A 12,526-nucleotide genomic window follows, 5' to 3' on the forward strand; every position below is an offset into this window, starting at 1 on the left:
GAGCCATCGTTTCTCACAGACCCGGACCCCTCTGGCCCCACAGTCACAAGGGCATGTGGTATGTGCTGAGGGGTGCTGGTTTTCTGACAATCCATACATACCTTCACCTGGCTCCTCATGATCTAGAAGCCTTGTTTTTAGTACTCCTGATGAGCGGTCCGGTTGGTCTATAGCCATAACCCAGTTTTCTCAGAGCTAACTACTCACAGTATCACCAGCATATGCTCTGACCAGTGTGCTCACCTCTCACTTGTGGAGTGTGGATGCACAGCTGAGGGTCTCTTCACAGTCATGGCTTCTCAGTAGCCAGGAGTGGCCTCTGACAGGGGCCGATCATGGCCAGCTCTTGAGCTTTGAGATGTGACTGCAGTACTAGGGAGCCTGCACGAGTTCACCAGGGGCTCAGTGGAGGCAAACGTGCATTGTCCTTAGAGCACCTCTTAAAGGACCTCTATCCCCACCCTGGATGGGGAGGGGTCCATGAGCAGCTTGGCCTCTGTCTTCCCTGTGTTCCACTTCCTGCCTTTCCTGAGTCTTCCTCCAAAATGGCTTTCAGATCTGTAAGTTTATTTATGTGTCTGTTTCCTCACCCATCCCATGCTGCTCTATGTATTGGGAATATGGCTGTGAAAAAAATGGTTGACCTTGTGGCCTTTATACCCTGTTATCTGTAGATGGGAAATTTACATTTCCTGAGTTCCCTCGTCAGGTTCTGATGGCCTCAGATAGCCTGCTTTCCAGGAACAATTCCATAGATTTCTGGCTTGTGTCCCATCCTCTGGTTAATGAACTTGGGGCTCTCAGGCTATCCTTAGAGAGAACCCAGGACTTAGGCATGGTGGTCTTTCTTTCCCCTCTACCTATTGACAAATTCTGAGTACCAGCCCCGTGGTGGTCACTGTGACAGGCCCTGGGGGGTGATGGAATGGCTCAGATCCAGCCCCTGCCTCCTTGGGGAAGCCTGGTGGCCAGAGCAGAGGCATGTGGGCAAACTATAATTGTAGGCCGAACAAATAGCTGGGGACTCTCTTCCCAGAGAGCGAGGGACCTGGACCACCCTTGGTAGACTGTCTGGAGCAATCCTGTCTAACCGTGAACCTGGTCACTGCAGCCAAGCAGTGTTTCCTTACTAGTCTCAGAAACTTAACGCATAAAAACCAGAACTACCCCTAGTTCTTTTTCACTCTGACCTTTCACTGGCATTGTTACCATCCTCCTGAATCCTGGCCAAGTATGGTAACATGTGACCTTGTAGCTGTTTAATTTTCATGGCAAAGGGGAGACTTGCCCCTGCCTCTGGACCCTTCTAACCATTCCTTGTCTGTTGAACCTTCTTGTAAACCTTGTGGGATATTGCCCCCTGTTAGGGACCTCCCCAGCCTTCTTTTCTTTTGGCACCATGGGTAAATGGTTTGCTTAGCAATTAAAGCATTTTCTATACTGCTTAGAAAGATCCCAATTTTGGAGTTTAAAAATTGGGATGAGGTAAGGTTCATCAGAGGTGGCCCATCTCACACGTTCCTTAGGATAGCAAGTGTCACCTCGTGTCTAATCTAAATTCTCGATGAGGCTGCCCTATTTGAAGCTTGGAGGTACAGGATACCTCATGAGCTGCACACACTGCCAAATACAGAAACATTCAGTGCAGGTCAGGACGGGGATCTGTGTTGGCCCATCAGCTCTGATTGTGTGTGGGTGAGTGAGTGACCAACGCTGAGCTGTGTCTCACACTGCAAGCCTGAGAAACTCGGGAAGAGGGAGAGAGAGCTTGACATTTACTCGGAGCCCACATCTCCCCAGTTGCCAGTCAGTGGAGATGTTGCATGTTGATTTCACATATTCACTTCTCTTTCTCCCCTCTGGGGATTCTGTACTTGCTTCACTTTTTTTGTTGTTAAAAAAAAAAAAAAAAAAGGCACGGCAAAGCAGCTCTGTCTTGTTCACATGCTCAGAGATCCTCAAGGGCTCCAGCTCTCCTGCGCATGGCAAGTGGTTGAGGATCGGGGGTGGGCAGGAGACATGGTGTCTCAGACCACCTTTGATCCCTGGTGGTTACTTATGTACCCAAAATATTAAGAAATCGGGACAACCACAGCAGCTGATCTTCTCACTTCTCCATGCTGCTGCCAGACCCGGCTTCCTAGGGCACCAATTTTGTCATGTGCCTCCACTGCTTGGGAAGCTCCAGGATGAAGTCCAAACTTTTCCTGTGTCATGCAAGGCCGTGCACAGTAGCTCACTTTGACTTTCAGGCAGGCCTGTCTCCTCATTACCCCCTGCATGTACCATACCCATGCCTTCCTGACATGCCCTCCCGCCTCCTCTTTCCCTGTCCATACTCGCTCCAGGGGACATAAGGGACGCTCTTTGCTGGTCCTGTCATGGAACGTGCTATATTGCTCTACTTTGGGCTTCTCTAGGTATGGTCTTGGAGTGGGGGCAGAAGGCTTCCCCCTGACCTAAGATCCTTTTATCTAATGACCTCTCATCAGAACATGCAATTTCAGGTTCCCTGTTGTGCTTTTAGATTCTGTCTCTTAGACTGGAAGATTCCCAAGGGTGGGAACTTGGTTTAGAGCTCAAGAGAGTAAAGAAATGGGCTTTGAAATCATACTGTTTCCTCATCTTTAAAATGGGGATAATAACATCCTTATTCTGTAGGGTTGTCATGAGGATTCCGTGAGTTACAGTGTGTGTGAAGCTGGGTGCTTGGGATATAATGAGGACTTACAAAGCTCTGATTATTCTTATAATGGCTGAGCCAGGTGCCCTGAGGGGACATCACTGAACTTTGTTAATGGACAGACGACCTGGACTTCAATGCCCTTCCCACAAGGGTGACCAGGAGTGAGCAGAACTGTTAACTGGCAGCCTCCTCTTCTCTTACCCTGTCCTTCACCCTGGCCCACCAGGAAATAGTTACTGGCCTAAACCCACTTAGAAGTGAAGGTGAAGATCCAGAGACAACGCAGAGGCTATTCTCACTGAACAAGGTGTGAATCAAGGGGGAAAGAGTTGAGAAGGTAGAGGGGCCAGCCTGGGAGCACCTTAGCTGACATCACCAAATCTCTGAGACTAGTGATAACAGGCTCTTGCATTTGCTCAGGGCTTACTTATGGTGCTCAGATTGGTCTCACACCTGCCAGCTCAGTTTATTCTCGCAACTCCTCTTGGGGGGAGGCTCTATTAATCCCCATGTTAAAGAGGAGGAAATGGTAGCTCAGAAAGGCAAACTGCCTTGTTCTTGATCACACAGCTCAAAATTGAGCTCAGAGTGAAAAACAGGTCTCCTGACTCGCAGTCCAGCTGGTAAATGATCTCTCCTGCATCAAAGAAGTAATGTTATGAGAATGGAGTGGCAGCCGGGAGCCCGTGGGAGCCGGTCAGGGCTGAAGAGGACAAAAGACATTAGCCATTCCAGTCAGGTGGCAGTGGGTTCAGTCAGGAGCCAGCCAGACACGTGCCCCTCATCTGTAAAAAGCATCCAGAAGACCACTGTGCCCAGCCAGGAGACCAAGGTGTCATGGCTGTGATGCTCATTAGCTTTCATTGCTGGGCAGCCATCTGAGTGGGGAAGGGGCTTAGAATAGTAACGCCACTGCAGGTCCCTCTAGAGAAGTGGGGTGCTTGTACCCCTGGCTGTGAGCCAGTGAGAGTGCAGACTCAGCATGGGACCACCACAGCCAACCTGTGATGAGTGTCTTCCTGTCCCTGTGGTTGGAATTAATGCCCTCCTCCCTCTGGGCCACAGCCAATTATGTTCCTGCCCATCGCCTTGGTGATTAATGTCCTTCTGTCTTCCTGATTAGATTGTGTGTGTCTGAAGGGCAGGGAGTAGCACACCTTATGTGTTTCCTCAAGGGCCTGGCCCCATGCTCAGCACATAGCAAGGTGGAATAAATGTCTAATGGGTTCCAGGGTGGACATTTCACACTCCCACTCCCACGGAGGGGCCGGAATTTCTCCTCTCTCCAGCCATCCTTGTCTAGCGCCTCCTAGAGGCCAAGGCCGGTGTTAGGTGCTGGGATACTGAGCTTGGTAAAATACTTGGCCCTGCTCTCAGGGGCTCTCAGCACTCTCTTCCTCGGGGCAGAAAAGAGAGGTGGACTTCTTGCCCCCCAGGTCTTCTAGTTTTCTTTGTTTCCCAAGTATGGGAGCCCCAGATCAGCAGTGCAGACTTCTGCACGAGCCCAGGAGACACACGTGCAGTTTTTTTTTTTTTTTTTTTTTTTTTTACAGTGGGATGTAAGGCTCCTCCTGGATGTTCCCCAAGTCCCTTAGAGCATTCCTCGTGCTGTTTCCCTTGACCAGCCCCTTTCGTGCCCTCCTCACGGGAGAGGACTCTGCCTGTGTCCAAGAGCACTCCTACGTCACCCTGGCATAGGCAGGATTCAGAGGGGCAAGGCAGGACCTTACTTCTGCCACCTACTCTTCTCATCGCGGCTGTGGTCCCAGCCAGCACCGCATCCCACCCGGGAACGCGGGGGCGGTGGGGGTTGGGGGACCTCGCGCAGCTGCAGGAGCGTCGCTGAGCCGCGTGTGTGCTGGAGCGTGCGCGCGCGCGCGGAGGGGGCGGGGAGGGCGGCGCGCGCCCCGCGGAGGCCCCAAGCGCCTTTCCCACACCTCGCGCCTCCCCTGCGGTCTCTTTTCCCTGCAAGCTGTAGCCAGACCCACGTGTGCAAAAGCGTGTGTGTGTGTGTGTGTGTGTGTAGCAGGGAGACCGTGTGCCCGGGGTCGGACAGGCCCCCGTGTGCACGGTGAGGGGGGGGGGGGGCGGCGGCCACCTCGACAGTGGCCGCGCTTCTTTCCTCCTTCTGTCCTCCCCAGCCCTTTCCTCTGGTTTCCTTGGGTCGTTGGTACCTCCAGCCATTCCCTTTCTCTCACCGCCCCCCTTTCTCCTGTTGAAGAGATCAGCGCCTTCCGATGAAGGTTCTGGTTTACCCCCAGCTCCAGAGCCCTTGACATTTAGCGAGGGCTCGCGGCGCACTTGTATAGGCACACAGCAGAACGCTAATCCTATTAAAGATAATGTGTCATTGGGGAGGGGGAGGCTGCCCGCCCCCCGTAAGGGCTACTGCTCATTGGTCGAATGCAAAGCAGGGGGCGGGGCCGAGGGCCCGGGGAGGGGGCTCCGGGCAATTTCGGAGTCAGGAGTCGGGGCTGGGATTTCGCCGGGAAAGCCCAGCGGTGGCTGCTGCGGCGGATCCCTCGGCACGGCCCGCCGCGCGCCCGGGCAGCCCAGGGCCGGCGAGCAGCTCCGCAAAGTCGCGGAGCGAGAGGAGGCGGAACGCCCGCGAAGTGGTCGGGCTCAGCGCTGGGGCTGGGCAGGGAGAGGTGTGCCCGGGGACCTGGATCCTGGCTCCCTGTGCCGCGCGTGGAGCGGCCGGTGCAGCCGGGAGGCGAGCTGACGCTTTGGAAAGAGAAATCAAATTGCAGCCTCCCCAAAGACGTTAAGTTACGCAGGCCAGCCGGTTCCCGGAGAGCGTTCGCGAGCGCGCGTAGAACCGAGCCGCGCCGCACCGCAGAGCCCTCCCGGGCCAGGCGGCTGGGAGCGGGGCGCCGTCCGAGAGGCAGCGGCCCCTGAGCACGGGGTCTGGCCGGGAGTGCGCCCGGGTACAGAGAGGGGGCGTGCAGGGCTCCGCCAGCCCGCCCGCAGCCCGCGCCCGACTTGGGCGCCCCCTCCGTCCCACTCCGGGAGCGATGCCCCCCGCCCCTTGCGCCCCCCGGGAACGACGCGAGCATGGAGAAGTCGAGTAGCGAGGATTCTTCGATCCACCGGAGTCCATCTTTGGACAGCAAGGACTCGGACTTTGCCAAGCCGTCCACCTCGGGCCGCCCGTTCGGCCGCGGCTTCACGGCCGGCGCCTTCTACGGCACCGCGGGCTCGCGGGGCCAGAGCCGCGCCGAGGCTGGCGTTAAGACTGACAAGTACAATGCACCCAAAGGCAGCAAGTACGTGGTGTTTTACCTGGACCTGTCCTTTGTTTTTCTCCTAGAATTTAAGAAGTGCAACATGGCCAGAGGCTGCCTCTGCTGCTTGAAGTACATGATGTTCCTCTTCAATTTGATATTCTGGGTAAGTCCTTGCGTTTATCTCTCCTTTGCCACCTCTCCTCTTCGTTGCTTATCCTAGCGTGATACCCTCTTCCTCCTGGCTGCTGCATTGCCCTGCTTTCTGCACAACGGTAAGTGTGGGGGTTTTAAAAAATTGTCCTCCCCCCCCCCTTCATTCATCTTTCTCTTCCTTTCTCTCTCCGTGGTGGCTGAATGGAGGCTCTAACTTGCCTGTCTTCCAGGAGATACTCTACTCCTAGGTGGGTGACAAAGTTTGCTGCCACCTCCCTCCCCTGTAAGAAACCCATGCTGAAGTGCCTCCAGCTGGGTAACCTGCAGAAATAGGTGTGGGGCCAGAATTTTTAACAGCTGTGACCTTGAGTGGAAGACCGGCACAAGTGTGGATGGTTTTCGAGTTTCTTCTTGTATTTTTCCTGAATACACAAGAATACAATCTGCAGCATTTTGTGGGCATGAGGTGGGAGTGGGAGGGGTAGTGGAAGTCACTTCCTCTGACTCCTTCAGTGAGTCCCAGGAAGAGGAGAAGAGCCCCTATCCCAAGTGTAGAGACACATGTTTGGTAGCCTGCAGATATGCCCCTGAGTTAGGGCTTGTGTGGAAAAGGAGAGTGTGGGAGGGATGCTGCCATCGGGTGGCGGGCAGCTGCTTTTGAGGGATTGCAGTGGACTGGGCAGGGAGCAGGCTGGCCATGTGCTCCCACCATGGAATGCCAGCCCTCTCCAGCTCCAGGAGACCCAGAGGCTAGAAGGGACAAAGGGAGCACCCCTATCCTTGGTGAGAGATTATCCGTGGGTGGGGCAGCTTGGAATTGTTCTCCATCCTCTGTGACTCTGGGGGCCGCGTGTACACACGTGTGCATGTGTGCAGAAGAAAGACTAGTTATGCAAATTTGAAAACTTCTTAAATTCACATCTAATTGTTCATCCCAGCTGCTGCCTCCTCCTTTCTTCACTAGAGCCCCAACGTAGTCAGCACAGATGTTTGGCTCTGCCCCAGGGCCTGTCCTGCCTGCTGGAGGCTGTCAGCTGCCCATGGTCCAGAAGGAGCACTGGGGGCAGGAGAAAGTCATTCACAGTGAAGCTCCGTAGAAGCGGTTGTGCTTTGATGTTCAACACTCGTGTGAAGTGATCTGCTTTAACTGACCAACTTTTTTGGGGGTGTGTGTGGGGGGGTGACTTTTCCCATAGAAGGGGAGAGCTCGGGACTGGGCGGGAAGAAGACTGGGTCTAGTCTTGGTTCTGTGTTAGCTTCTTGTGTGACCTTGGGCAAATCGCTTTGTCGCTTAAGGACTGGATTTCCTTTCCTGTCTGGGGGGGGGGGGGCTCTTGTGATGGTCTCCCTCATGTCTGATCCCATTAGTTATGGGACAGCCTGCATCTTTGCCTTCCCTCTGTGGGGGGAGCCCCCTTCCTGGCCTGGGGCACAGGCTGCTGCTTTTCTTCTGAAGAGCCTGGTTTGAGATCATTTGAGTTGGATTTCCCCGGATGTCTGCATGGTCCTGGGCCCTCCAGCCACCGCCGTTAGGACGTTACCTGTCTTGTGGTGAGGGTTTTGTGGAAATTGGGGCAGAGCCACTGGAATGTCAAGAATGATTTTGTGGCCACCTTTGGGCAAGTGCTCCTGGTCCTCTGACTCATTTGCCAGTGTCTGTGTCAGCCAAGTACTGGTGTGTATTTTTCTAGTGCCTACGATTTACATGAATGCTGCCTCGCTTTCATGGTGGAGTTTCTCTCTCTGTCCTTGTTCATAGTCTCAACCTACCTTTCTTCTTTGCCCCACTCTGTATATCTTAACACTTACTAGAAAGACCTTGGTGGGGATGCTCAGTGCCTCAGCCAACAATTCCTCCTACTCAGCCCCCCTCCTCCCCACCCCCACCCCGCCACCTGCTGGTCGAAGTAGATATAACTGCTCGTGGCTCCTTCCTTCTCCAGAATGGTCCCGGCTTGGTTTAGGGACCTCCTCTCTCACAGGTTGGCACAGTGGGCTGTGTGCTGCACGTAGTAGGCACTCATTATGTTTGTGAGTGAATGAATGGTGGGCCAGGGTGGTGAAACCACATCTTGTTGTGCGGTACGGAGTCCCACTTGATAGGGAAGAGAAGTTAGTTCTCCAACTTGCCTGTGATGAAGGCTCTCCTAAGCAACTTAACTGTGGGGTGACAAGGGCTCTTTTCATCTTCCCTTAACAGCTTGGCAGAGGTTAATGAGCTGATTGATGGAATGGCTTTCTTTTCTTTGGTTATAGTGAGAGAACGTGCCGTCTCTTCCTAATTAGGAGGTACCCACCACCCCTCTTTCACCAGGCAAGGAGTCTCTCTCTCTCAGAATCTCTGACTTTTCTGATTACTTAATATTTTCAGAATTCCCATGACATGCCAGGAGCTGGGAGAAATTGAATCTCAAAGACCCAGTTCTTTTATGCTGGTAGCATGTGAGTTACAAAATAAAATGTAGACCTTAGGAAAGATGGAAAGTTAGCAGAAGAGAAACGGATGCTTGCATGTGCGAGAATATTTGCCACTGGGTTCTTTGGGAGGTGGAGAAGGTGTAGCAGGCAGTTAGCCAGGATTTGGGTATGGGGTGACTGTACTTGAACAAAGACATCCTGCAGGCAGGTGCTTGGGCCTGATAGAGAAGAAGTAGAGGAAAGAGCCAAATCAGAAGAGAAAGAATGAAGGTGTCTAGGCCCAAGGCAGGTGGGGTAGTTGATGAGGCAGGACCCCTGGGAGACTTCTGCTTACTTCCAATGCATACAGGAAGAGAAAGGCTGGAGGTCAGTGAGATGGTAAGGGTGAGGAGGGATGCAAGGCTGGTCAGAGCCCGAGGCCCGTGGGACCCAGAGCAATTGTTAGGAATTGTGTAGCCATCGCTTTTCCTAGTCTTGTGGCTCAGATCCCAAAAGAAGACTTTTCTGAGGCATTAGAGTTGAACCGAAGTCTGCAATCAGTAGATAGAGATCTTCCTATAGATCCTGGAGCCTACCTGGTAGTTCTCCAAACCCACTGCTGCTGCCACACCCCCCTGCCTTCTCAGAGCCCGCTGGGAGGATTCCCAGCATGGAGGAGAGGTGCACCTGTCACACTGCACCCCCCAGCCCCAGGCGTGAGAATCCTGGTTCCTTGCCACTGGGTGGAGCTTCTAGAGTATTGCTATCAGTGAGGGCCTGGGTGACATCACCGGGGGCAGGATAGAGGCAGAGCTATGTGGCCTGTGCTCCTCCTCTTCACCAAGAAAAGGGCAGGTGACTTGTAGGCCGCTAGGGGAGGGGGTGGTGTCCAGGTCTGCTCCTGGCACCAGCGACCTCACCCAGATGGTGCTAGCCATGCTGGCACCCAGGGCAGCATTTCTGAGGGCCTGCTAGAGATGGTGGGGCTAGGGGAGGAGGAGTCAGGGGTCATGCCTGACTGAGCCCCTCCTCCTCTTCCTTGGCGCCCCTCACCCTGATCCTTGGGGCCAAAGAGAATGCTGGCTTCTTGGTGGATAGGGAGTAGGAGGCCTGAGTTGGGACAGAAGTTTCTCCATCCCAAGGGGCCTATACACTGGTAATCAAACCCACCCCAGGGTCTTTCTCCCAGCAGTGGAAACCATGGGGCAGCTCCCTCTGTCAGCCCCATCTCTGAGCCCTCCGGGAGCCATCTGGTGGAATACCCTGGGGAGAGATGAAGTGAATTGGAGCCCCTCCAGGAGGGCAAAGGAGGCTCGATGCTTTAAACTCTGAGTAGGGGAGAGAGAGAGTGTAGGCGTGGGCTTTGGGTGCTGGGGCCCGGGTTCCCTTCTTGGGACAGCAGATCATGATCCCTGCCAGACCCTCCCAAACCAAATCCAGCTCCTATCTGATAAGGAGGGATGGAATGGGCCTGCGGTTGCTGGCCTAATTGCCACTCAGGATAATGGTCACTTTCCATGCTTGCCAGCCGAGCTGCCCTGTCACTTTAAATCATGGCTGGCAGAGCAGTGACATTCTGGCTCCACTGGAAAGTCTATTCCTTGTGGATCGCTCCCTTAATAAAGGCCAATTAGCCAAAGAGGCAGTGCTCAGTGTGCCTGCTGGAGCAGGAGAAAGGTTGGGGCCGGCCTGCCACGGGTAGGGTGCCGGGTGGAGGCCCTGATTAACCTCCCCTAAGTGGGGTCAGGTCTTGGCGGCTTGGCCCCTCACAGACCATTCACTTGCCTCTGGGTGCAGGCAACTGGGTTAAGGCTCTCCTGTCACATCATGTGTTTTTTTACTGGCTTGGCTGTGTTATGAGTTCCTCTGCGGGCTCCCTGGCTCCCTGTTGGTCCATGGTGGCCCAGGACACGGGTCTGTGCACAATCGATGCTGGATGGGCTGCGTGTCTCAGGGGTCTGTGTGGTGCTTTCTGTCTGGAAAGCAAAGTGTGGGAAGTGGGCTGAGGGGTTGAGGGGACCCCAACAGGGTCCAGACAGGTTTGCGCCTGGCCTCTCCAAGCGAGAGACTAGCTAAGCTGGGCAGCAAGAGGCATTTAGAGGCTTCCTGAAGTGCTCAGGTGTGAGGCATCAGGCTGTCTCCCCAGAGGGCTCCAAGTAGGCCTTCGGAGTGGGTCAGGCATGGCTCTGTTTGGGGGAGAGGGGCCTGGTGAGACCCCAGAGCATGGCCATGAAGGAATGAATGCCGGCTCCGTGTTCACTTCCTTTCCAAAGCATTAAAAATTAAACTTCCTTGTCTTAATATCTATTTTTAAATCGTGTCAGAGCCAGCACTGGTGTCAATCAAGAGGGGGCGGGGTGGAAGAGGAGAGAAAGGAGAGAGTCCCAGCTGAAACAGGGTGCATGCTGTCGCTGCCTTGAGGAAATGGCCATGGTTCTGCCCTCCATTTGGCTGGCCTGCCAGTGGAAAGCACAGAAAACCGCACTGACCTCTTCTGAGGATGGGGGGCCTCGCCCTCCCCGTGCTGTGCCTCCATGTGCCTGACTGCCCTTGGCTGAACTTGGCAGCGGGCTCTGGGGCTTGCTGGGCTGTTGGGGTCCCAATCGAGCCCATTCACTCATGCCACAACTATTTACTGAATGCTTGCTGCGTGCACAGGAGCCTCTAGTTGGTGAGAACAGGCTGACTGGGCTTGCATAGAGCAGATCAGCTTTCTCGGGCCAGGAAGTCGTGGAATCGGGAGGTCATCAGCCTGTCCTCCACCAAGCATTTGAACACAGGGCTACCGAGGCAGGGGTCAGAGCTGGGCCCTCTCCCCCTCCCCAGCGTTCTAGGGAGGGACAGCAGCAGGTCTGGACCCAGCCTCCAGGTGGCCTGGCTTGACTTGTCCTTTTGTCTCCCCGCCCCCGCATGATGGCTGTCTGACTCTCCCTCTCTAAAATGTTTGTGTCCATCAGAAATAAAGGGGAGGAAAAAAGTCTGAGTTTCCTTTAGGAGTTTTCTAGTTTAGAAAAAAGAACTAGTGAAATATGTATCTTTTTCCGTTTCTTCTGAGAGGGCTGACAGGATGCACTGTGGCTAGTGTGTACTGCATGCATTTATTGAGCACCTGCTGTAAGCCAGGCCCTGGAGCTACTCAGAGGCCGGGGGAGGAGTCAGGCACTTATGTGACAAACAATTATAGTAAACAGTTGCAGTTCTGAGCAGTAGGTGTTCAGTAGAGTTACTTAATAGAATAATTGATACTGCTTAGTAGAGAAAAGATACAAAGATAACCGAGTAGAGCCAGTGACACCTGGCTTTTGAAGGATGGAGAAGAGTGTGCTGGATCGATGAGGGTGGGGTTCCAGGCCCAGATAGAGGTGGAGAGAGGTAGACTCGAGTTGATCCAGAGCCGTGCCCGGGAGAGCTTGCAGCCCAGGGGAAGAGACACAGAGCCTCCTGCACTCGTGAGATGGGCTGAACCCGGAGAAACAAAGGCTGGTGTCTGCCTGGGTGGTGCTGGTTGAGAACAGCTTCCAGGGCAGTGAGTGAGGCATGGGTTCTGAGGAGGAGGTGGCCCTGCCCTGCTGTGGCGTGTGCACCAGTGTCTGTGGACGCTCTTCACTTTGTCCCTAGGGCCTGGAGGAAAGGGCTGTTTTGTTTTTCCGACAGTGAGCACCATGACGGGTCTTGCTGTGTGACTCAGGCCGCAAGCTGTTGCTGTAGGTAATCCAGCTTACAGAGATGCCCCTGTCCTCTCCCCCCTTCCGGCCTCTCCCTTCCAGCTGCGATGTGCCCGCTTATTTGGTTCCAGTTAGGAAGCTTTGAAGCTGAGCTAAACCCGTCGGGCAGAGTTAAGTCTTCTGAGCCAGCTTTGTCCCTGCTCACATTTGAAAGCTAATCTGCCAGCAGAAGTGGGGGGTTGGGGCAGGGATGTTGCAAATGGCATGTGAGCCCGAGGGTGAGCAGATCTGTAGCTGGGGTGGGGTGCAGGGCAGGGCAGAGATCAGGTTCATCCCCTACCCTTCTCTAGCTAGTCATGGGGCTTCGGGTGATATCTGAAATATCTTTTCAGGTAGTG

General features: G+C 54.3%; 1 protein-coding gene across 5 annotated transcripts in view; it reads left to right on the top strand.

Moving 5' to 3' along the window:
• The window catches only part of TSPAN9 (tetraspanin 9), a 202,636-nt gene that overhangs the window by 113,283 nt on the left and 76,827 nt on the right, over window positions 1–12,526 (top strand). For 4 of the 5 annotated variants that reach the window (XM_042991584.1, XM_042991585.1, XM_042991583.1 and 1 more), the window contains one exon: window positions 5,997–6,076. In XM_042991584.1, the coding sequence (XP_042847518.1) occupies window positions 6,014–6,076 (63 nt within the window). In that variant the 5' untranslated portion in view covers window positions 5,997–6,013. Of the gene's footprint in view, window positions 1–5,740; window positions 6,077–12,526 lie in introns of those variants that run through there. The other variant, XM_007089669.3, reaches the window with a different exon arrangement.

Source organism: Panthera tigris, chromosome B4 (genome assembly GCF_018350195.1).
Source record: "Panthera tigris isolate Pti1 chromosome B4, P.tigris_Pti1_mat1.1, whole genome shotgun sequence".
Classification (NCBI taxonomy): domain Eukaryota; kingdom Metazoa; phylum Chordata; class Mammalia; order Carnivora; family Felidae; genus Panthera; species Panthera tigris.